Genomic DNA, 23,211 nt, shown 5'->3' on the forward strand with positions numbered 1-23,211 from the left:
CTGCTTGAAGACAAGGGGTCATTTCTAGTCCCTCTCTCTCTCTGACATACAGTAGAAGCTCTATCAAAGTTTTTTGAACGAATAACTGAAAAGACCAAGATACTACTAAATACTTTCTTCAAATACTTGAAGGAAATAGACTTGTGGGGATGCTGAAGGAGAGAAGTGAGGTCCAAGGATAGCATTTTCAGAAAAGCAGACTTTAACTCAACCTTGAGAACGTTCCAGTAGCCAGAGCTGTCCAGCAAGAAAAGGGCTGCCTTGGGAGGTGTGGGTGCCAATCCATGGAGGTATGTACACAACAGTCGGGTGTCTTAGGGGCACATTTCTGTAATGTGAAGCCTTGTCAGACCGGATCAGTGTTCCTCAGAATGAGGGAGGGACCATCGATAGCACGTGAGCCATAAATAGCGACTGATCTTTTCAGTTCTCTTTCAGTCTTTGCAGTTATAGTTTGGCTCTAGTGTGTTGCTAACACCTCTCTAACACTCCTTTTAACAAACAGACAACAGATCTTGGGTATTAGCATCTGCCTAGGATTCAATGATACTGTTTTGAACTTACTTTTTTCTAGTAACCTTCTATTTAGGGCAAGTAAAGCTGGTTTTTAAAATTTATTTTAACTAAGACTAGGGAAAGTCCTTTTTGTAAATAAATCCATTTAAGTAAAAAGAGACACTCAACAGGGAGGTATGAAGTATGGTGGTGTGCGGGATGGCAGAAATCCTGAAGCCAACATGAGATACCCCGAGGGCCCCTGCCAGCTCCTCCTGGAACGTGAACATCTTTCATCTCCACCCTCTTCAGCCCCCACCTTGGTTTTCGTTGCTGGGAGGGATTTTAAGGCAGGAGGGTCAGCCCCTTGAGTGGTCTTTGCAATGGCTACAGCCCCTTATCCTCCTTCCAGTTTTTCCTTCTGGGGCCTCCCCAGATCCTACACCCAGTTTCCTGGAATCCTCAGAGACTGTAATCAGCAACTTCCAAAGTATTAATATTAACCAGGACGTGATTTATTTATATTTGGATATACTTGATATACATAGATACGTGCATATCATTTAAATTTTATTCTAAAAATGAAAATAGATGTGTAATAAAGATAAAATAGATGTTGTTGTAATTAACAAGCAGTGATATGCAGGGGTTTAGTTTTGACTCAATTCCATTAGGCAAAGAGGACAATAATGATCTTCCAAGATTATACAGCACCTTACACTTTGCAGAGTACCTCCCCAGCCTTTAGCTGCCTGAATCCTCCCAAGAATCCTGGTGGGGCTGGGGGAGTCAGGGAAGGTGTCGTCATCCCCATCTGACAGGCAAGGGACCTGAAGGCCAGCCAGGGTGGGCCTGGCTTAGAATCCCCGCTGGTTGGTGAAAGAACTGACCGGAGGAACTGTGGGTCAGCACCCTTCCTCTGCCGGGTGCTGCACGTACCACGTGATGCACCCATTTTGCAGGTGGATAAACCAAGGCAAAGGGTCTCACAGGGAAAGAGAAGATGAGGTTGGCTAGATATTGCCTAATGAGGCAGGAATTTTTGTTCCAGTACCAAGAATACATTCAGCAAGTCAAAAGGGAGCTCAGGAGTGCTGCTGGACCAGACCCAGTGTGCCATCACTTTGAGGTGTGAGGACCGATCCTCAGGGTGGAGGGGGCGTCTCTGGACCATTGGCACTGGGCCTTGAAGTACACATAAGGGTTTGCTGGGGGAGAAGGTAGTAATGAGAGGAGGAAAACCAACATTTATAGCAAACCTACCATGGGCTGTATGGTTATATACATCAGTCAATGGATTTTCCCAATAGCCAAGTGAGGTGCTGGTGGCAATAATAGTGATGCCAGTAATAATGATTATTACTATTATCAGGCGCTGGGTTTGATGCTGAGAGTGTCTTATGAATTACCTCATTTAATCCTTAAAGCACCACTGTTAGGTAGGCGTTATCAACCCTGTTTTACAGATAAAGAAAGAAAATGTTTGACTAGCTTCCCAATTCACCCAGCTGGTGAGGAGCAGAACTGGTATTTGAACCCCAGCCTTTGACTCCATAGCACCCAGCATGGGTAAGCAGAACCTGCTTCAGGCAGGTGACCCAATGGATGTAGTTCATCCCTTATGGAATGACTGTCTCAGGGCTGGTGTCAGCCAACAGCAGCTTCTAAGTCAGCAGATCTCAGCTTCATGAAGGGGCTGCCCTGCCCTGAAGCCTCACGCCCACTGTTTGCCACCAGGTGACTCGCAGGGAAAGCCCCAAATTCTCCCCCCTCACCTGGACAGCTGCTCTGCCTCCCACCTGGCCTTCCCACCCAGCGATCATATCACTGGACCATTCAAAACCTTCATTCAACCTTGACCTTCGAAGTCCTTCGTGGTCTGGCTCCTCCCTTCCTGCCACCTTTTCACCATGCCCTGCATCACTGCTGCCCGAGCCCAAAAGAACTTCTTTCAGCCCCGGAACATCCATGTCTTGTCTGACCTCACAGCTTCACACTCAGCCTTCCGTCTGCCTGCAGGATATGTCCATCTTTGTGTTTCCCACCCAGCAAACTCTTACGTGTACTTCAAGCCAACTGCAGATGTTTCTGTGATTACCCATCCACCCTGAGGCAGAATGAGCCACTCCCTCCCCCACTCCTCTGAGATCCCCTTCCTCACACAGCATAACATAGGAAACATCTGTTACTCTCCCCTGCTCAGCATCCCTCCCTTCTTCTTTTCATAACGAGACCTAGATTTTCCTCTGGGGAATCATCCCTGAACAATGGTGAGCCTGTGACCAGCATTGTATCCTCTTGGCCACAGAGCTTTAATCTAGCGACCTGCAATTCCAGGATTTTTGGTGGAACAGGTGGGGAAAAGCTCTCTTTTTACTGGGATTACTAGCAGTCAGGGTACTTTTGGTTTGGAGACGGCCTGCCTGAGAGTGAAGCCAGCACAGGGAGAGGAAAGCAGAGCCAAGTGATAGAGACCAGGTCCTGCTGACATCCTTTGAGCCCCTGGATGCAGCCATGCCCGAGGGCAACAACCTCCTATTCCTTTACATTTTTTTGATTAAAATTTTTGATCCTTAAAATTTTTCTTCCTCCCATTACTACCATTTTTGTGTAAGCCAGTCTGAAGTAAGTTTTTCCTTCACTTCAACTAAAGGTGTTCTGACCAATGGCCATAAGAATTCTTGGTTTGCATTAAGTTCAACTACTAGATTGTGAGCCTTCTCAAGGCTCATCCAGTCATCTTTCTAATACCCTGGGACTGGACAGTGCCTATTAGCACATGGCAGATACTCAAAGGATAGTAGAAGAGTGGGTGAATGAGTGAATGAATTAGAGCCTGCCGAGGGCTCTGGAGGGATACAGGGAAATATGAGAGATGGTTCCTGCCTTCAAGGGGCTTATAGAATAAGTGATGACACAAGCCCACACGTGTGGAGGGCAACTGACAAGTGAGTTAAGCGAGAAGATAAAAAATGTCATCTGGAAGTAACTATACGAAAAGATTGAAATGAGTGGTTCAGACAGAACATTCTGTGGATCTCAGATGATCCCTGGAGGAAAGGCCTTTGAAGTAGATTTTGCTGCTTGGAGTGAAGAGGGGAAGGCATTCTGAGTGGGTGAATGCAAAGATGCGAGGCGGGGATGCATGTGACCCAGGAAGAGTCCTTCCCGGGTTTCAGCAGCCTCACTTTCTTGTCTTTGAAGCTAGATACATAAAAGGGTAGAAAATAGCCATTCACTGTTTCCATTTTTGTGCTTCTCGTTAGGCTTTTCAAATAAATAAGTTGGGGAATTGGGAAAAAAATCCTTTGTCAGATCACATGCATACATTTGGTTTTGAAATATATGGTTGCTCTTGTCACAGAGGTCTGAAAGGCCCTCACTGGCCACTCCGTCACTCACCCATCCATTTGATGGATGAGGCAGTAAAGCCTCAGAGAGGTCGAGCCACAAGCCCAAGAACACACAGCCAATTAGCAGCAGAGCCACGCTCCCCAACTCCCAGTACAATAGACTCAGAATCCTTGCGGGGCAAAAAATAGGTAAATGAAGAAACCCATTCCCGGCTCAGAGCTTCACCGACTGCCTGGAGCAGAAAGGGGGATGAGGGAGGGGGCTGGGCAGGCAGCAGATTGGGCCTTAAATGGGCCTTAAATGCCGGCGGAGGAGGTTAGACTTTATCCTCTGTGTCGTAGGTCCATTTGCTCCCTGATGGACAACAGGAAAGATGCCCAAGTGACCATGTAAACTCTCCTCAGACTCCTGATCCACTTGGGGTAGCAGCCTATTATGGGTTGAATTTTGTCCTCAAAAAATTCACATGTTGAAGTCCTAAACCCCCAGTACCTCAGAGTGTGACCTTCTTTGTAAATAGGGTCTTTACAGAGGTAATCAAGTAAAGATGAGGTCATTAGAGTAGGCCCTAATCCAACATGACTAGTGTCCCTATAATATAAAAAAAGGGGAATTTGGACACAGACACACATCCAGGGAAAACATCACGTGAACATGAAGGCAGAGATTGGGGTGATGTGTCTACATGCCAAGGATCACCATAGATGGCTGGAATACCAAAGATGGCCAGCATACCGCCAGAAGCTGAGGGGGGGGGGAACACAGAACAGAGTCTCCCTCACAGCCCTGAGAAGGAACCAACCCTGCTGACACCGTGATCTCAGACTTCCAGCCTCCAGAACTGGGAGACAATACATTTCTGCTATTGAAGTGACCCTTCTGTGGTGCTCTGTTACTGAAGACTGGTGTCCAGCAGTACACAGCCCAGATGCTCATCCTGTCCCTCAAGGCCCTGGTCTATGCTGCCTCTGTGACCTTGTCTCCACCCCTTGTCCATCCGTTCTGCCCTCGGGAAGGCGCCCACGCACGCAGAGCCTTCCCGCCGACTGCTGGGGGTGCTCTCCCTTATCCCTAGGCCACTGTACAACCTACCCATTTTTCTGGTCCCACCTCATCCTTCTGGGCGCTTTACACCTATCAGCCGACTGTGTGCCCAGACCTGCCTGACACCAGAGAAACAGTGGTGAAGAGGACAGATGTAAGCTAGAAAGGGGTCAAAGACAGAAACAAAAAGTAAATGAACAGGACGGATGTCAGGCGTGGTAGTGCTGTAATAACGATAAAATAGGGTGGTGTACTAGAGATCGAGGAGCCGCTGGGGGGCAGGGAAGGCCTCAACCAGGAGAAACATCTCAGCTAACGTCTCAGTGACAAGAAGGACCACCTCCACCTTCCCTGGGTGAGGTAAAGCCCCCCCGCCCCCCTCTGATATAGACTCAGGAGGCACCATGCATTTCTCTCTCACAGCTCTTATCACCGACGCCATTTCCTATGTACTTATGTGCTTATTTGATTGTCACCTGAGGCCCCTACTGGACTGTAAGCTCCATGAATCAGGGAGCGTGACTCACTTTGCTTAGCACTGGCACAAAAGATGGCACCCAGTTAATATTTTCAGAATTAATGATTCATGCTCCCAGCAAGGACAATGAATTCCAAACCCTGATTGGGGCAACTTAGGTAGCAAGAGGTTAACCATACTTTTTGGGCCTCAGAACTAATTGAGGGAGTGCTTTTCTGAGCTTTGCTGGCAGCCGCCCAAGCAAGTGTAGTGCAAGACCCTGGAATGTCTTGGAAGGGAGCAGGAAGCCAGAGGCAGGGACTTGGCGTCTTGGGGACGCGGTCAGCTGCAGGAGCTCCCCTCCCTCCCGGAGGGACCACCATCCCAGGGCAGTGGATTTGGATTCATCTGCAACATGGGGCTCAACAGGCCTGGAAATGGGTTCTGTTTGCTAAGCGGAATTTTCCGGTGCCCAGCCAGAAGAAGAAGAGGGGAGAAGCTGGCTCACTGCTGATTTCATTTTCCCAACTCGCCAGCTTGGCGAGGCCTCGCTCCTCTAGCTGCAGATGCTTGGATCCTCGTATCCAGCTCCCCTAGCCAAAGAAAGAAAGCTGTGACTCACCAGAAATTTTCACTGCTATTTTCTGGCTGTAAAAAGTAAAATACATACACATCTTTGTGAAAGTTCTCAATTATACTTTAGCTCAGCAGCTTCCACCTGCTGTGTGGACACAGGGATGCAAGACTGGAAAAGGAGAAAAGCCCTCAAGATGTGCCTTAGAGGACAGAACGCCTGCCCAGGTTCATTTTGGCATCTTCCAGAAGTGTGGCTGCAGCAGGCAAAATGGCTGCTAGCATGGAGAGCTGGGTCTCAGGTCAAAGGGGTCCTGTTTTCAAAAGGGACAAATAACCCCCTGAAAAGGGAAGGCCGGTGTCCAGCTCTGCCATACGTGGCCTGGATGCTTCTTCCTGCGGTCCCGGTGCAATCCAGATGGCCCGTGGGATGGTGATCAGTGCGCTGGCTGGAGCCCTCGGGACCCCGCACCTGCCCCTCCTCTGCCTTGCTCCCCGGGCTCTAGCCACACTGGCCTTTATTTGGCACCTTAAATGCACCGAACTCCCTGCCCCCCAGTGAGCCTTTGCCCATTCTGTTCCCTCTGCCTGGAATCCTCACCCCCAAGCCCACTCTCCTGGCCCCTTTATCTGCCTCCCCCATCTCTTCCTTTAGAGCCTAGCTGAAAGGCCCCTTCCTTAGGGACACTTCAGAGACCCCCGAAATCCAGCCAGGTCCCCTCGATATGAGTCCTCATGCACCATGCTCTCCTCTCTAGCACTTTCTGTGGCTGTGACTCCATCCACACGTGCTGAACTCTCTGAGGGTTATGTGTCTCCCCCACTGGACTGTAAGCTCCATGGAGGCAGGAGCTGTGTCTGTTGTGCACCATGTCATGTCCCTGGGGACTGGTCCATGTGAAATACGCAATAAGAATGTATCGAGTGGGGGAACTGCTGAATGACCCTGGAGCTGTTTTCTGGTGTTTAACACCAAGGTTGACAATGTGGTCTAAGTAGCCAGGCCACGGGGGTTAAGAGACCTGCATATAGTCACACAGGCAGTATGGACTCAGGGGTACTCCTCCCCCCCCAAGTCCAGGTGTCTTTCTGTTTCATCGTGTCTTTCTGTCTCACCATGCTGGGCCCTATCTGTGGCCTTCCCTCTTCTTTCTGACATGGTGAGAGCCAGGTACCATTGTGGCCAAGGCCACAGACGGCAGCTCTCCACAGAGCGGTCAACTCCACCCTGACCCTGGCTGTGGACAGCCCTGTTCACCCCGGTCTTTTGTTCTACAAATGAGCTGCCCCACACGAGGGGAGCCGGGGCTGGGAGAAGATGGGGAGAGCAGAAGCAGCCTCCCGTGCTGGAGTGGACCCAGAGGATGGGCCTGCTGGTTGCACGGCAGGCCTGGGACAGTGTCTGCAGAGGACGGGCTGGCACATCATCCCCATCGTAGGCCTCTTCCAGCTCACCAGGGCAGGAGGAGCGCAGCCCTGCCCCACCCCTCCAGCTGCAGCCTCGACAGGCCTCCTGAGAATTTGCCTTTTCTGCCACATGGTCACGTGCATTTGTAAAGAGTTCCAGGTCATTCCATGGTTTCAAATATCATCCAAGTGCTTGTTGCCGGCATCCACATTTATCTCTCTAGCCCAGATATCGCCTTCTGAGTGTTCCACAAGCCCTTTAGACTCGCCGTCTTCACATAAATCTCATCGCCTTCCCTCCCTGCCCTGCTGCTGTAAATGTTCCTCATCTCAGTAAATGCTACCCCTGCTCTCGGGCATCCAGCCTGAGAGACTTGGAGTCATTCTGAGCATCTTCTTTTCCCTCCCAACCAGTCAATCTCAGGGTCCAGTCCGTTTACCACCTAAATGTTTCTTGAATCCCTCAGCTTCCCTCTTGGCCCCCTCAAGCCCATCCTCCACGCAGTAGCCAGAGTGAGAGTTTGAAAGTGGAATTTTACCCTTTCACTCCCCTGCTCTAAACCCCTCAGTGGCTCCCCGCCAACCTCAGGATGAAGCTCAAACTCTCTACTGGGACTTAAGGCCCTTAACTATGTGGCCTCTGCCTAATTCTCCAACCTTGTTTTTCACTCTCCCCCCATCACTCCAGGACATAATGCTTGAGCCCCCTTGACTACGTTTGACTCACCAACCTGCTCTCTCTAGGCCTTTGTTCATCATATTTCTCCACCTAGATAGCTCTCCCCTGTCAAACTCCATTCCAGGCTTTAGTTCTCAGTCTAGAAAGTGCTTCCTCCAGGAAGCCATCCATGCTCACCCCTCCACCAGATCTGGGCGAGGGGGCCTCCTCTGCCCCATAGTCTTCTTCCCATTACTACATTTATGAGGCTGTATCATCATCTTCTGCTTCCTTGTGTGTCTCCCTTACCCGAATGTAGCCTTGTGGAGCAGGGTCTTGCCTGCTGTGGTTACTGCTGCATCCCCAGCCCCTCACCTGCCTGGCACGTACACACAGAGACAGACAATGAATGAATGAAAGCCTGAATGAACCAAGGCCTCATCTCCTCAGCAGCCACTCCCTTTAGCTTGACAAGTCCTTGGTTGCTTTCGGGTAACTCTCCCCTCCTTGCCTCTGCTCCTTCTGCCGCCCCTGTAATCCCGTTTGCGTTGCCTCCTGCCCACAGCTGCTGATAAGGAAAGTGCCTCCTTTCCACTCTTTCTCTTACCCAGTCTCCCTGGCCAGGTGACCTAATTAATGGTCCCGAAGCTGTCCCAGCACTTTTGCACCCTTTCAAGACCTTTTTCCTTTCCCCTGAAACTTACCTTCTGGCTGTGACTTCCATAAATTTTGCACATTTAATTCCCTGAAGCTGTTCAATTCTTGCATCCCAGGCTGAGCTCAGCCCCTGAAGTAATTTAGGTAACAGCTCAATTATCTCATCTCTCCTTTCATCTTTGCATTTCCATTGCCACCTAGGAAGCTGTGGAAATGGGATGTAAAGTATTTTCTGCCCAAACCCACTTCTCCCCTTGCAGTTCTTATCTTGGTTCATGTCATCAGCATCCAACCAGTCGCCTGAGATCCAAATCTCAGAATCACCATCCACTTCCCCCTCCCCCACCCCCTCTCTATTTCCAGGAAGTCTCCAAGATTCTCTGCTCTCTTGGTGAGGAGCCTCTTAAATTCACCCTTCTCTGGCCACCACCCAGGCCCTCATCATCTCTCTTTTCCTGGACTAGGGTCACCTCCTGACTGGTCCTCCTGCCTCCAGCCCCACACCTCTGCCCACACCCATCCAGCCCTCCACTCATCCACCTGCTCATCCATCCACCCATCTATCCACCCCACAATCCACCCACCCACTCATCTGTCCATCATCCTCCAGTCTGCCCGCAATGATCTTTCTAAGACACACATTGGTTAGATCATACCTCTGCTTAAATAACTTCCATGACTCTCCACTGCCTACAGCAGGCATTCTTAACCCTGGGTGCACATTAGAATCTTATAGAGAATGTTTTAAAAATACCAAGGTTCTACCCCCAGAGATTCTGACTCAGTTGGTCTTGGGTGGGGCCTGGGTCTTGGTGTTTTTTAAAAGCTTCCCAGGTGATTTTAGTGTGCAACCTGGGTTGAGAACCATATGGCCTAGAGGATAAAATCCCAACTCATTAGGCTGGCGTTCGATTCCCCACAATCAAGCCTTTAACCTGTCTCCCCATCCTTATGTCCTCCCCTAACACACTCAGAATTCTAGCTCTGCTGAGCTGCTTCTCTATCTTTGTATCCACAGGTCCCTCTGCCTACAATGCGATCTCTCTGCCCCTCTATTTGGAAAACTCCTACCTATTCTTCAAGACCCAGCACAAATGTGACCTTTTCTGTTGGGTTTCTCTTCTACAGCACCTACTACATGTCAGGCACATTGCTGGGCACTGGATATGGTGACTAAGACAGAAACAGTTCCTGCTCTCACAGAACTTAGAGTAGGGTGATGGGTGGGGAGTGGAAACGCCTTAAGGCAGAAATTCTCAAACCTGAGAGTGCATCGCGATCCCCTGGAGGGCTGGTCAAAACACAGGTGCTGGTCCCACCTCCAGGATTTCTTATTAAGTGGTCTGGAGTGGCCCCGACAATTTGCATTTCCAACAAATTTCGAAGTGAAGCTGATGCATCTGGGCTGGGGACCACCTCTGAGAACTGCTGCCCTAGAGCGAGGTCAGAGGTACGCTCTCCAGGGAGTATCATTTAAGCCAAGACTCAGAGGAAGAGAGAAGAGCAGGGGCTCACGCACTCCAGACGGCACAGCGCGCGTGAAGACCCCAGGCGGGAAGAAGCTGGCAGGAAAGCAAAGGGGACTGTGTGACGGGGACCTGGAGTGGGCTCCGCATTTTCTCCAGCTTCTCACGCAGAACGGATGCTCTGCGTGTTTCTATCCCAGCGCTTCAGCACCTTCCACTGTAATCCTTCTGCCTCAGCCGCCTCATTAGGAGCCCCTCCGAGGCAGGTCTGTGTCCACGGTCACCCAGAGCCCACCTGAGACCTGACACGGAATAAATGCTGAGGGATTTGGGCTGGGCTGTTGGATTTCAGTGTTCTGGTTTTTTCTCTAGGCTATGAACAAAGGAGAAACTGCTTCGTTTCTCTTACAGCATAATGTCTCCTCCATTTTCCTTAAAGGTCTCTAACATATCCATCCTCTCTCTCAACCAAATTCCTTTCTCCCAAATTCTGGCTACCTGGGCAGATTTTTAAGCCCGTTTGGTGACAGAAAGAAAAGTCAACTGGCCTCTCCTCACCTATCCTTCCCAAGCCCAGGCTTTGGGTGCAGTGAGGGGTGTACGTGCTGTGGCTGCCCAGAGGCCCTCAGGGCTACACTTCCACTTGACTTTGGGAGGATGATGTGGTCAAAGCGGAAGTCAGCAGAATTCCCTTCTTCAGAAACACTGATCGTGGGAGGCCGCATTTCCTCAGAGAACCATGGCCAGCCCCCCTGGGGGAGCCAGGCAGGCCTGGGGGACTGGACCTTGAGCCAGTCACCCTAGGTGGTGGATGGGCCTCTGCCCCAGCATCACCTTCCCGCCTTGGAAAGTGGAGGAAGGGTCATAGGTCAAGTACACATGCCAGATGCCCCGTGTGGCAACACGGGATTATTGGTTTGATTTTGGTTTCTGATTGTCCTTTACTGTCTTCCTGGACACTAGGATATATATACACTTTATTGAGACTAAGAGAGGGGTCTTTGGTAAAGCACAGAGAAGAGAGATATCCCCCATTTCATTTTTAGAAATATCCCATTTCCCAAATTTAGGGAAACACTGGTGCATAGATCTGTGGTTCTCAGACTTGTGTGTGAATCAGCAGCTTGGAGGGCTTGTTAAAACCCAGATCACCGGGTCACCTCCAGAGGTTCTGATTCAGTAGGGCTGGAGTGAGGCTCAAGTGCCTTCATTTCTGAGAGACCCCAGGCAATGCTGCTGCTGGTCTGGGGACCCTGACACTTTGAGAACCCCTCAAATGGGGGTTTTAGCATAATGCCCAGCTAGAGGACACTAAGAATGTGTCAGTCATTGAAGGACCAAGATTTGTCTTGTGTGTACTTCACTCAAAAGCAGATTTCCTTAGGCTCTCCTCCCAAGTATAGAACCTGAAATCCCCCAGGCCCTCAGCTCCATTGAGGGTCAAAGGAATGTGTTTCCAAGAGGCCAAGAGACCAGGACTGACCCTGGAGGAGGACAAAAAGGTTAAGAGCTGGAGGGACCCCCCAGGGGTTGGGGGAGGCAAGGAGGGGAAGAAAAGGGTCCACTTTTTTTTCTTTCCCCTGGATATTTCTAGAACTCATACAAGAATTTTAAGCACAACTGGTTTAGTATTTCTTAACTCCACGGAAGACAGCTTCCTCTCAGAAGGGAGGGATACATGTAGCAAGTGTCACATCCAATGGGAGAGTAGGATGGGATAGGACTTCTAGTCAAAGACCTGGGTTTTGGCCCCCGCACTGCTCTGCGACCTTGGGAGGATTGCTTCCTTATGGTCTCTGTTGCCCCAGCTGTTAAATATGTTATAATAAAACGAGTTTGAAAGGGCCCCATGAGGGTCAAAAGAGCCGCGGTGGGTGACAACGTAGAACACTGTGTGGCTGGCAGTTTCAGTGAAGCCAACCTGAGCTGTCTTGGTTTCCACAGGAAGGACCAGTATCTCCTCTCGCCCGTGAACTGTTGGTATCTAGTCCTGCATCAGACCAGGCGGGAGAGCCGAGACCATGCTACCCTCAATGACATCTTCATGAACAATGTCATCGTCCGCCTCTCCCAAATCAGCGAGGATGTCATCAGACTCTTCAAAAAGGTGGGTACTTGGGCCACCCGAGTTTCTGCCCCAGGCTGGCCTTGGCAAGACAGCCAGCCACGGTGGGGTGTGGTTTGGGGACATGGGACCAGGGGGCAGGCGTGTTGAAGGGTGTTGGGGGCTGAGGCCTGGACTCGGCACCCCAGACCCTGAGTTTGAGTCCTGTATATGGCTGGGGGGCTCAGCCACTTCAGCAACCACCATCACCACAAAAATAAAAACCTTTGCATGGTTAGGTAAGTAGTACACTCGTTGTAGGAGATTTGGAAACATAGAGGTGAGCTCACACTTATATAAAAAATAAAATAAAATTCAAAAACAAACAAACACTTAGAAATTAATGTCACCTGAAATGCTATCACTCAGCCATAATCACTTTGGTTGTCATAGGAACTTCTTTATATGTACATATGTAAATACATTTTCTATGAGTGCTGATTTTATACACTTTCTAGAATATGTATGTACTTTTCCCAAATGAGATCAGACTGCATATACGATTTTACTCTCTGCTTATGTCACCTAACAAATTATATAACACTGGATTACAAAATTTTCCCGGATCAATAAATATAATTCCACAACATTTTGAAAGATTGCATAATATTTCATCATATAGATGTACCCTAGTTTATTTAACCAGTCCCTTATTGTTGAACGCTTCAGTGATTTCCATATTATTATAAATATTGCTGCTGTGAACTTCTTTTATATACACCTTTGTCACATTCACTGTTTTAATTGAAGTATAGTTTATTTACAATATTCTATTAGTTTTAGGTGTATAGCATAGTGATTCAGTATTTTTGTAGATTGTACTCCATTAAAAGTTATAAGATAATGGCTGTATTTCCCTGTGCTATGCAATACATCCTTGTTGCTTATTTATTTCATTTATTGTAGTTTGTGTCTCTTAATCCCATACCACTAATTTGCCCCTCTCCCTTTTGGTAACCAGTAGTTTGTTTTCTATATCTGTGTGTCTGTTTCTGTTTTGCATATACATTCATTTGTATTATTTTTTAGATTCCACATATAAGTGATATAATATAGTATTTGTCTTTGTCTGACTTACTTCACTAAGCATAATATTCTCTAGGTCCATCCACATTGCTGCAAATAGCAGAATTTCATTCTTTTTTTATGGCTGAATAATATTCCATTGTATATGTATATATAGATATACCACATGTACTTTATCCATTCATCTGTTGATGGGCCACTGCTATTTTCTTTTTTTTTTTTAACATCTTTATTGGAGTATAATTGCTTTACAATGGTGTGTTAGTTTCTTCTGTATAACAAAGTGAATCAGCTATACGTATACATATATCCCCATAGCTCCTCCCTCTTGCGTCTCCCTCCCATCCTCCCTATCCCACCCCTCTAGGTGGACACAAAGCACCGAGCTGGTCTCCCTGCGCAATGCAGCTGCTTCCCACTAGCTATCTGTTTTACATTTGGTAGTGTATATATGTCCATGCCACTCTCTCACTTCGTCCCAGCTTATCCTTCCCCCTCCCCTTGTCCTCAAGTCCATTCTCTGTGTCTGCGTTTTTATTCCTGTCCTGCCCCTAGGTTCTTCAGAACCTTTTTTTTTTTTAGATTCCATATATATGTGTTAGCATATGGTATTTGTTTTTCTCTTTCTGACTTACTTCACTCTGTATGACAGTCTCTAGGTCCATCCACCTCATTACAAATAACTCAATTTTGTTTCTTTTTATGGCTGAATAATATTCCATTGTATATATGTGCCACATCTTCTTTATCCATTCATCTGTTGATGGACATTTAGGTTGCTTCCATGTCCTTCCTATTGTAAATAGTGCTGCAATGAACGTTGTGGTACATGACTCTTTTTGAATTATGGTTTTCTCAGGGTATATGCCCAGTAGTGGGATTGCTGGGTCGTATGGTAGTTCTATTTTTAGTTTTTTGAGGAACCTCCATACTGTTCTCCATAGTGGCTGTATCAATTTACATTCCCACCAACAGTGCAGGAGATTACCCTTTTCTCCACACCCTCTCCAGCATTTATTGTTTGTTGATTTTTTGATGATGGCCATTCTGACCGGTGTGAGGTGATACCTCATTGTAGTTTTGATTTGCATTTCTCTAACAATTAGTGATGTTGAGCATCCTTTCACGTGTTTGTTGGCAATCTGTGTATCTTCTTTGGAGAAATGTCTATTTAGGTCTTCTGCCCATTTTTGGATTGGGTTGTTTGTTTCTTTGATATTGAGCTGCATGAGCTACTTGTATATTTTGGTGATTAATCTTTTGTCAGTTGCTTCATTTGCAAATATTTTCTCCCATTCTGAGGGTTGTCTTTTCGTCTTGTTTATGGTTTCCTTTGCTGTGCAAAAGCTTTTAAGTTTCATTAGGTCCCATTTGTTTATTTTTGTTTTTATTTCCATTACTCTAGGAGGTGGGTCAAAAAGGATCTTGCTGTGATTTATGTCATAGAGTGTTCTGCCTATGTTTTCCTCTAAGAGTTTTATAGTGTCTGACCTTACATTTAGGTCTTTAATCCATTTTGAGTTTATTTTTGTGTATGGTGTTACAGAGTGTTCTAATTTCATTCTTGTACATGTAGCTGTCCAGTTTTCCCAGCACCACTTATTGAAGAGGCTGTCTTTTCTCCATTGTATACTCTTGCCTCCTTTATCAAAGATAAGGTGACCATACGTGCGTGGGTTTACCTCTGGGCTTTCTATCCTGTTCCATTTATCTATATTCCCGTTTTTGTGCCAGTACCATACTGTCTTGATTACTGTAGCTTTGTAGTATACTCTGAAGTCTGGGAGCCTGATTCCTCCAGCTCCATTTTTCTTTCTCAAGATTGCTTTGGCTATTCGGAGTCTTTTGTGTTTCCTTATGAATTGTAAAATTTTTTGTTCTAGTTCTGTGAAAAATGCCATTGGTAGTTTGATAGGGATTGCATTGAATCTGTAGATTGCTTTGGGTAGTAGAGTCATTTTCACAATGCTGATTCTTCCAGTCCAAGAACATGGTATGTCTCTCCATCTGTTTGTGTCATCTTTGATTTCTTTCATTAGTGTCTTATAGTTTTCTGAGTACAGGTCCTTTACCTCCTTAGGTAGGTTTATTCCTAGGTATTTTATTCTTTTTGTTGCAGTGGTAAATGGGAGTGTTTCCTTAATTTCTCTTGCAGATTTTTCATCATTAGTGTATAGGAACGCAAGAGATTTCTGTGCATTAATTTTGTATCCTGCTACTTTACCAAATTCATTGATTAGCTCTAGTAGCTTTCTGGTAGCATCTTTAGGATTCTCTATGTATAGTATCATGTCATCTGCAAACAGTGACAGTTTTACTTCTTCTTTTCCGATTTGGATTCTTTTTGTTTCTTTTTCTTCTCTGATTGCTGTGGCTAAAACTTTCAAAACTATGTTGAATTATAGTGGTGAGAATGGGCAACCTTGTCTTGTTCCTGATCTTAGTGGAAATAGTTTCAGTTTTTCACCATTGAAAATGATGTTGGCTGGGCCACTGCTATTTTCTTAAGATCTGTTTCTGTAACAGGAATTTTAGGGCCAAATTTTCCTCATTTGTTTGTCTATCTAATGAGGTTAAGATCAGCTACTTCCCAGGGGCAGTATGAGGGTTAAATGAAATGGTGCAAGTGAAAGAGGTGGGTATTATTGAGAAGTGGTTCAGGGTATGGTCTTTGGGTGCAGAAGTCTTAAATTTCTGGCTTCATAATCCTGGTTCCATTGTTTATTAGCTGTGTGTCTTTGGGTTTGTTACTGAAACTCTCTGAGCCTGTTTCCTTATTTGTGAAATGGGGATAGAAATACCCACAGGGCAGTTGCTTGGGTTAAGAGGGTTATTAATCCCAAGTAAAGCATGGAAAGCAGCGCCTGGCACTGAGTAAGTGCTCAGGAAAGCTGGCTATTATAATACGAATGTAAGAGACTATTACTACTAAAATGATCCAGCTCATCTGTTCTTGCCAGGCACTAGTTTTAGGGAAGAGGCGACCTGGGATTGCTAGACACACAGAGGAAGAAGACAAGTTGGTTTGAAATATAGTCATCTCTCCCTGGTCTGTATGTGGATTGTTCACTTTGAGGATGACTTCTATAGCAAAATTGTAACTGCAAGCTAATTCCCCCTGCCCCCCCCCCCCCCGCTCCACCCGCCACACAGTCTGCTCTGGTCTCCTCCTGGGGCTGTGTTTATGAAGTGCAGTCTAACTTTAATATTTGCATAAGCAAACATAATTAGAAAGGTAAATACAGTGCAATAAAAAAAAAATTCACATAGTGCTTTGCAAAGCCAAACTGAAGGGATTCAGATTGCTTGGTCCCATCACAAGCCCCTGCCTGCCGCTGCCACTGTCACATCTTTTTTTCTGGGTGGGAGGGACTCACAGAGATAGGGTCATCAGGGCCTTTAGGAAATGAAGGGTCTTTTCCTGAGCTGAGCCCTGGGACAAGTGAGATAAATCTTTTCAGCTCTCATTTAGGCTGACAGCAGCCTCACTTGTGATGGAGGTTAACAGGGTGGAAAATAATGAAAAAAGGTCTACAGCTGAGCTCCTGGCTGCCTTGTTACCAGCTCTGTGCCTGTGGAACAAAGGATACGACCCGGCCCCTCTGGGCCAAGAGAGAGCTGGGGACGGGGCCTGACTGGCTGATTTAGCACAGCGTGGCCCCCTTGTGTCACATCAGTTATAGATGATCTCAGCCCTGAGCCCTGCATCCTTACATAATAATAGTTTTGCAGACCTCAAACGACTGCAGGGGCTGGTCTCTGGTCAGACTGGGGAACAGGATCATCACTCAGCCTATTTTACAGATGAGAAGGTAAAGCCTGAGAATGGCCAGTTGTCACCACTTCCAGGAGGCAGCACGGCTGGGGTTTTGGAGTCTGTCTCAGAATCACCTGTCACTGACATTGTGACCCTGGGCGAGTCTCTCTGAGCCTCAGTTTTCTCATCTGGGAAGTGGAGATGGTGACAGTGCTACACTTGGGGTGGGAGTCCTTTGCCATCTGCCAAGTCACATTCTGGCACTGCCTCTGCAGGAGGTGGGAGTGGCTTCCAGGCCAGGTGTCCTGCCTGTGCCTGGGCCTGGGGCAGCTGCTCCACCTGCCAGCTCCTCCGTGGTGCAGGATGCTCTTTGACTTAATAACTCACCTTTTCCTGATTCTCCGTTTCCCCTTCTGCAGTGCAGTGTGTTATGCCTGGAAGCAGCACTTCTCATTCCACAGCCATTCTAGGCTTCATCTGGGCAAATGGACTTGGGCATGCAGGTGGCCCTTGCTTTAACTGTGAGACGTGGATCCACCAGAGTCAAATGGACTGGATGAGCGCTTAGCAGCCACCGTAGTGACCAGGACTCTTACGGTTGCAAACAACAGAAACCCAGCTCAACGGGCTTGAGGGAGGAAAGGGAGCTTATCGGCTCTTCCGAGCCAAGACTGGCTTCAGGCATGGGGGCTTCAAGGGCACAAAGGGTGTTGTCAGAACCCAATCTCTCTGCAATTCTGTGCCAGTTTTCTTTGTTTTCCAGTTTTTTGTTTTGTTTTGTTTTTAAGGAGGGGTGGGAGAAGGGCTCATGCATAGTCAGTCTCTCCCTCTGTAATGACCACATGACCCCTGCAGCCCCAGGCTTACATCCTACCTGCTTCAAGTCCAGCGGAAAGTGAGAGGTCCCTTCTCCCAGAATTGGGTCTTACAGGCTCTGACTGGACCAGTGTGGGTCACACGAGTGCTCCTGAAGCTGGGCATACATTCAACTCCCCCTGATGCATAGGACAAAGGATGGCTGAGGGTGGTTCCCCAGGAAAAACTGGGTGCTCTTACAAGAAGGGTGAAATAAAACAATGGGTGTCCACTAGGCCTTCTGTTCCAGTCCTTTTATCATCCTCTTCATGAGCTGTCCTCTCTCTGCCAGATCTCCCCCAATAATGGGCATTCATTACCTTGCATTGCATTTGGGGACAACCGAGACCAATAGAAAATTCTCCCCAATGTTGAGATGAAATCTTTCAGGGTTTCCACTCACAGGTCCTGTGGGCCACCTAGATCAATCCACATGGAAATCCATCAGTTACTCATGACCACACACCCAGGCCCTTCCCGCCTCTGGGTAAACATGCCAGGTTCCTTCAGTTGACCCCCATGACTTGGTTTTGTGTTTTCTCTCCTCCTGGGTCAGGCTCCAGGGCTTCTCTGACCGGCATAAGTTAATATTTAGAACCACTCAGAGCACTCCAGAAAGCTCTGACCAGCTAAGAGGAGAGCAGGGCTGTCTAGACACTTTATTTCTAATAATGAAACCTATGAAGGCACTTGCCTTTTTCATGATCGTCTCAGCGCATTTGACCCACTCTGAACTCTCAGCTCAAATCTCCGGGGGATATTGTACCAAATGTTTTTTAATCTGTCCTATGAATTCTGCCCTTGTGTGTTTTTATATTTGCCCTTTTAAAACTTCATATTATTAGGTTCTGGTCAAATGGGATCAGTGTCCTTATTTAAGCGATTTTTCAAGCAGCAATACGGTAACTTTTCCAAGAGTTTCCTCATTCCTCCTCTGTGGGAAAAACCTGTTTTATAACTTCTCCGTGTCTTCCTCCTCTGTGTTACCTTCTTCTGCGTGTCAATTCTTTGGCCCCGTGTTTGATTCTTCTCTACTTTCTTAGTAGAGAAGGTGGAAAGTGGGGCAGAGGGTTGAGAATGAGTTCACAGTGGAGGTGATGCTTGAATTGGATGTTGAAGGATGAATAGGAGTCTCCCAAGTGGGGAAAGGAGGTTAGGAGTTCAGTGTTAGGACAAAGGCAAGAGCACAGGGGACAAAGTGTCATGATGGGGGTCCAAGGCAGCTTGGAACGGAGGCTGCAAAATGGTGGTCCACAGCTGAATTTGGTTCTCAAGTGTAATCTGCTTGGCCCTCACTATGTTAAGAAAACTTCAACCAATATTTTAAAATTGTGGGATTTCGCATAAAAATCAGAATTTTGTATTCCTCTTGAAAAACCAGAAGCTCTGACAGTACCAGAACAACATGGGGTCATACTTGGCGGTAGTTGTTCAGAGCTGAGTAGCCACTGGCCCTTCAGGCTGGGCACACTCACTCCACTGCCCCACAGGCCCTGCGGGTTGTCTGGTGCATGACACCGACCCCTTTATTTTAGCTCCTTGGCCCTTTGTGCATTTGAGTTTGTGGCCTCATCTTTAAACACGATCTAACAGTGCTTCTCAAAGTCTAGCATTAGAATCACCTGGAGGGCTTTTTAAACATGGATTGCTGGGCCCCATGCCCACAGCTTCTGATTCACCAGGTTGGAGTGAGGCCTGAGAATCTGCATTTCTAACGAGTTCCCAGGCGCTGCTGATGCTGCTGATCTGGGGATCCACACATGGGGAATGACTTACCTAGTCCAACCTCCTGGTTTTCCAGGTGAGGAAATGCAGGCCCACCTCTGGTAAGCACAGAATCCGGCCCCAGACGCAGGTTCTCTACTCCAGGTCCAGTCCCGAATCCACTGCCGCCCGTGGTGCACCAACAGGGAGGGTCCATCTGCACCCTGCTTGCTCTCTCTTCCCGCCCCAACTATTTCTGAGCTGGGCGTTGAAGCCCATTTCATTTCCAGCCTCAGCTTCCTTAACAATAGCCATCCATTATTCTCTGCTCTGATGCCTGCAGAATTTAATTACTTGCCCCAGCCGTGGAGTGAGTTTGATTGTTGGAAGCTGCGGTGTTCTGAAGGAAGCGCTAATGAGGAAAGACTCTTAGCAGAGAAGAGAGGGCATTCGGGGGGCTTGTGTTTGAAAGCAGCCATTCACTGTGTGGCAATAAGGGCTTGGTCTTCAGTGAGCTTTTTCGTTCCTGCCTTGAAGATGTCCGTCGCATTTCATAAATAAATCAGGGCTTTTGTATCCAATAATTGCCTTGCTTTGTGACCAAGATCAAAAGCACCAATGGCCTTGGATTCAAAGCCAAGTTTATTTTTTATTTTTGGGTTGCAGGAGAGAGTGAGGGTTTGCATGCTGGAGGGTCCAGCTCTGAGGCCTGCACAGAGAGAGAGAGTGAAGTGGGCAGCCTGCCAGGGACGAGGAGCCTTCAGCCGTCTCCACTGTCTGCCAGGCAGACAAGTTGTGAACGATCGCTCTGCTAGTTGAGGCTGCTGAGCTGGTCGCCATGTTCCCAACTCACTCAGCAAACATGTATTAGTGCTTTTGTGACAACAGATAAGCAGTAATCATAGATAACAAACAATTAGTGAGTGCTTACTGTATGCCGGGCTCTGGGCTAAGCATTCACTTCTTAAAGCCTTAGAGGAAGATGCTGTCATCACCCCCATTTTACAGATGAGGAAACTGATGCCTATAAAGGTGAAGCTGGGGTTTGAATCCAGATTTGCCTGACCCCAGAGCCCATGCTTAGTGGTAAAGGCAGATGCTAAAGAAGATAGAGAGATGAATCAGACACAGTGACTTCCCTCAAGGAGCTGGCAGTGAACAGTGGAAGTGAAGACAGATGTGTATCAGTGATGCAAATACAGCAGAAAGGGAAATGGGTTCAGAGGGAGGAGGACTTCTAATCTGGGCTGGGGGGCACTTTGGAGAAGGTTTTATGTTGAGGATGCAGCATTTGAAGTGAATCTTGAAGTGAGGATTAGGATCTATGCCAGCTTGGGTTCCCAGGAAGCTGACTCTCAGACAGCGATTATGGTGCAGGGGTGTATTATCAAGTGTTCTTGGGGTCCCCACTGCAGAAGGAAGGGAGGGAGGCAGGATTCAGGGAATTTGCAAGAAAGGCCTCAAATGACTCCTTGGGGAGCTCTGAGGCTGGGGTGGCCCTTCCCAGTTGTCCTGGGTTGTGGCGAGGAAGCTAGGCCTTTATACCGTCATGTTGCTCCTGGGAGGGCATGTGGCCTTGGGTAGGTGCCTCTTTGGTGAGGCAGTTCCAAATAGGGCTGATAGCTGGGGGTGCCTGCCAGGAGCACTCCCCATATCTGGGGGAGTAAGTCCTCCAGTCCTGAAGGGGATCTGAGTGGTGCATTGCTGTGTCCCCAGTGGATATGCAGAGATCTGGGAAAAGTGAGAGATAGGATTCTAGACCAAAGCAAAGGCACATTGACAGAAAAATCTGGGTCCCAGATCATGAGCAGGTCGGCCAGCGTTGCAGTCTACTGCAGTGGTTAGGGGTATGGACAGACTGCGTAATCCCTGTTCTGCCACTTTCCAGATGTGTGAGCTCAACCTAATCCCTAAACCACTGACTTTCAACATTTTCAAAAGGAAGCTAATAAAAAGCCTCTTTCTTAGGGTTGTTGTAAGGATTAAAAAATGATGATATAAAATGCCTACCTGGTACACAGTAAGCAATCATTAAATATTAGCTATTATTAGGATGATTACTGGGACTTCGAGAAAGAACATGGTGAGAATTAAGTTTAGAGATGGGATGAAGGAAGATTCAGGCACACAGGTTAAATAAAGGGTCAGAAATAAGAAAATATGCTCAGAAAACCACTCACTGATTAGTTCTAACTGATGGTGGTCTTTCTTTTTTTTTTTTTTATAACCTCATTTCTTTTTCTTGCCTTATTATATTGGTTTGGACCTCAATTGGTATAGTGTAGAGAGAAATGGGAGAGAAATGGCATTCTTGACGTTTTTTTAAATTTATTTTTTATCGAAGTATAGTTGATTTACAATGTTGTGTTAATTACTGCTGTACAGCAAAGTGACTCAGTTATACATATATACATTCTTCTTCATGTTCTTTTCCATTATGGTTTATCACAGGATATTGAATACTTTCTTGACTTTTAAAAAGCATGCTTCTATCTTTTCACCATTTAACTTTTAGCGAATTAGGAATAACTAGAAACCTCCTTAGTCTAATAAAGGGTGTTAACCAAAAACCACCAGTAAATCTCATACTTCCTGCTGAAGCGTTCAGCAAGATGGCTGATTACAAGATCAATATATAAAAATTAATAATATTCCTGTGTGCCTGCCACATCCAATTAGAAAATGTAATTTAAAAATGCATACATTAGGGCTTCCCCGGTGGCACATTGTTTAAGAATCCACCTGCCAATGCAGGAGACATGGGTTCGAGCCCTGGTCTGGGAAGATCCCACATGCCGCGGAGCAACTAAGCCCATGTGCCACAACTACTGAGCCTGTGCTCTAGAACCTGCAAGCCACAACTACTGAGCCCACGGGCTGCAACTACTGAAGCCCGTGCGCCTAGAGCCCATGCTGCTCAACAAGAGAAGCCACTGCAATGAGAAGCCTGTGCACCACAATGAAGAATAGCCCCCGCTCGCAGCAACTAGAGAAAGCCTGCGCACAACAACGAAGACCCAATGCAGCCAGAAATAAATAAATTAATTAATTAATTTAAAAAAAAAGAATCTAACAGAGCAGAAACCAAAGTTTAGAAAAAATGCATACATTAGAAAACAAGAATGATGGAAAATTAATGCCATTAATGCTATAAATTAGCTGCATCCTAGGAATTTTTTTTAAAAATATGAATATTATTACCTTTTAAAAAATATTTATTTATTTATTTACTTATGGCTGTGTTGGGTCTTCGTTTCTGTGCGAGGGCTTTCTCTAGTTGTGGCAAGCGGGAGCCACTCTTCATCGCGGTGCGCGGGCCTCTCACTATCGCAGCCTCTCTTGTTGCGGAGCACAGGCTCCAGACGCGCAGGCTCAGTAATTGTGGCTCACGGGCCCAGTTGCTCCATGGCATGTGGGATCTTCCCAGACCAGGGCTCGAACCCGTGTCCCCTGCATTGGCAGGCAGATTCTCAACCACTGCACCACCAGGGAAGCCCCATCCTAGGAATTTTGATAAGTGATGTTTTCATTGTCATTCAGATATAAATATTTCATAATTTCCATTATGCAATTTCTTCTTTGCCCCATAAATTTTTCAGAATTATGCATATTTTAGTTCCAAAGATTTTCTTTAAAGCTTTCTACTTGCTTTTA

The 23,211-nt window shown here is 47.0% G+C and overlaps 1 protein-coding gene across 6 annotated transcripts in view; it reads left to right on the forward strand.

Annotated features, from left to right (window-relative positions):
• SRGAP3 (SLIT-ROBO Rho GTPase activating protein 3) overlaps positions 1–23,211 on the forward strand; it is a 274,178-nt gene that overhangs the window by 144,082 nt on the left and 106,885 nt on the right. For all 6 annotated transcript variants that reach the window (XR_014232057.1, XM_082344358.1, XM_082344359.1 and 3 more), the window contains exon 3: positions 12,056–12,218. Coding sequence is in view for 5 of the 6 variants with exons in the window: in XM_082344358.1 (XP_082200484.1) it covers positions 12,056–12,218 (163 nt within the window). In the remaining variant the exon portion in view is untranslated. The remainder of the gene's footprint in view (positions 1–12,055; positions 12,219–23,211) is intronic.

The sequence above is a fragment of the Balaenoptera borealis genome (assembly GCF_965194805.1).
Source record: "Balaenoptera borealis genome assembly, chromosome: 12".
In the NCBI taxonomy this organism is placed as follows: domain Eukaryota; kingdom Metazoa; phylum Chordata; class Mammalia; order Artiodactyla; family Balaenopteridae; genus Balaenoptera; species Balaenoptera borealis.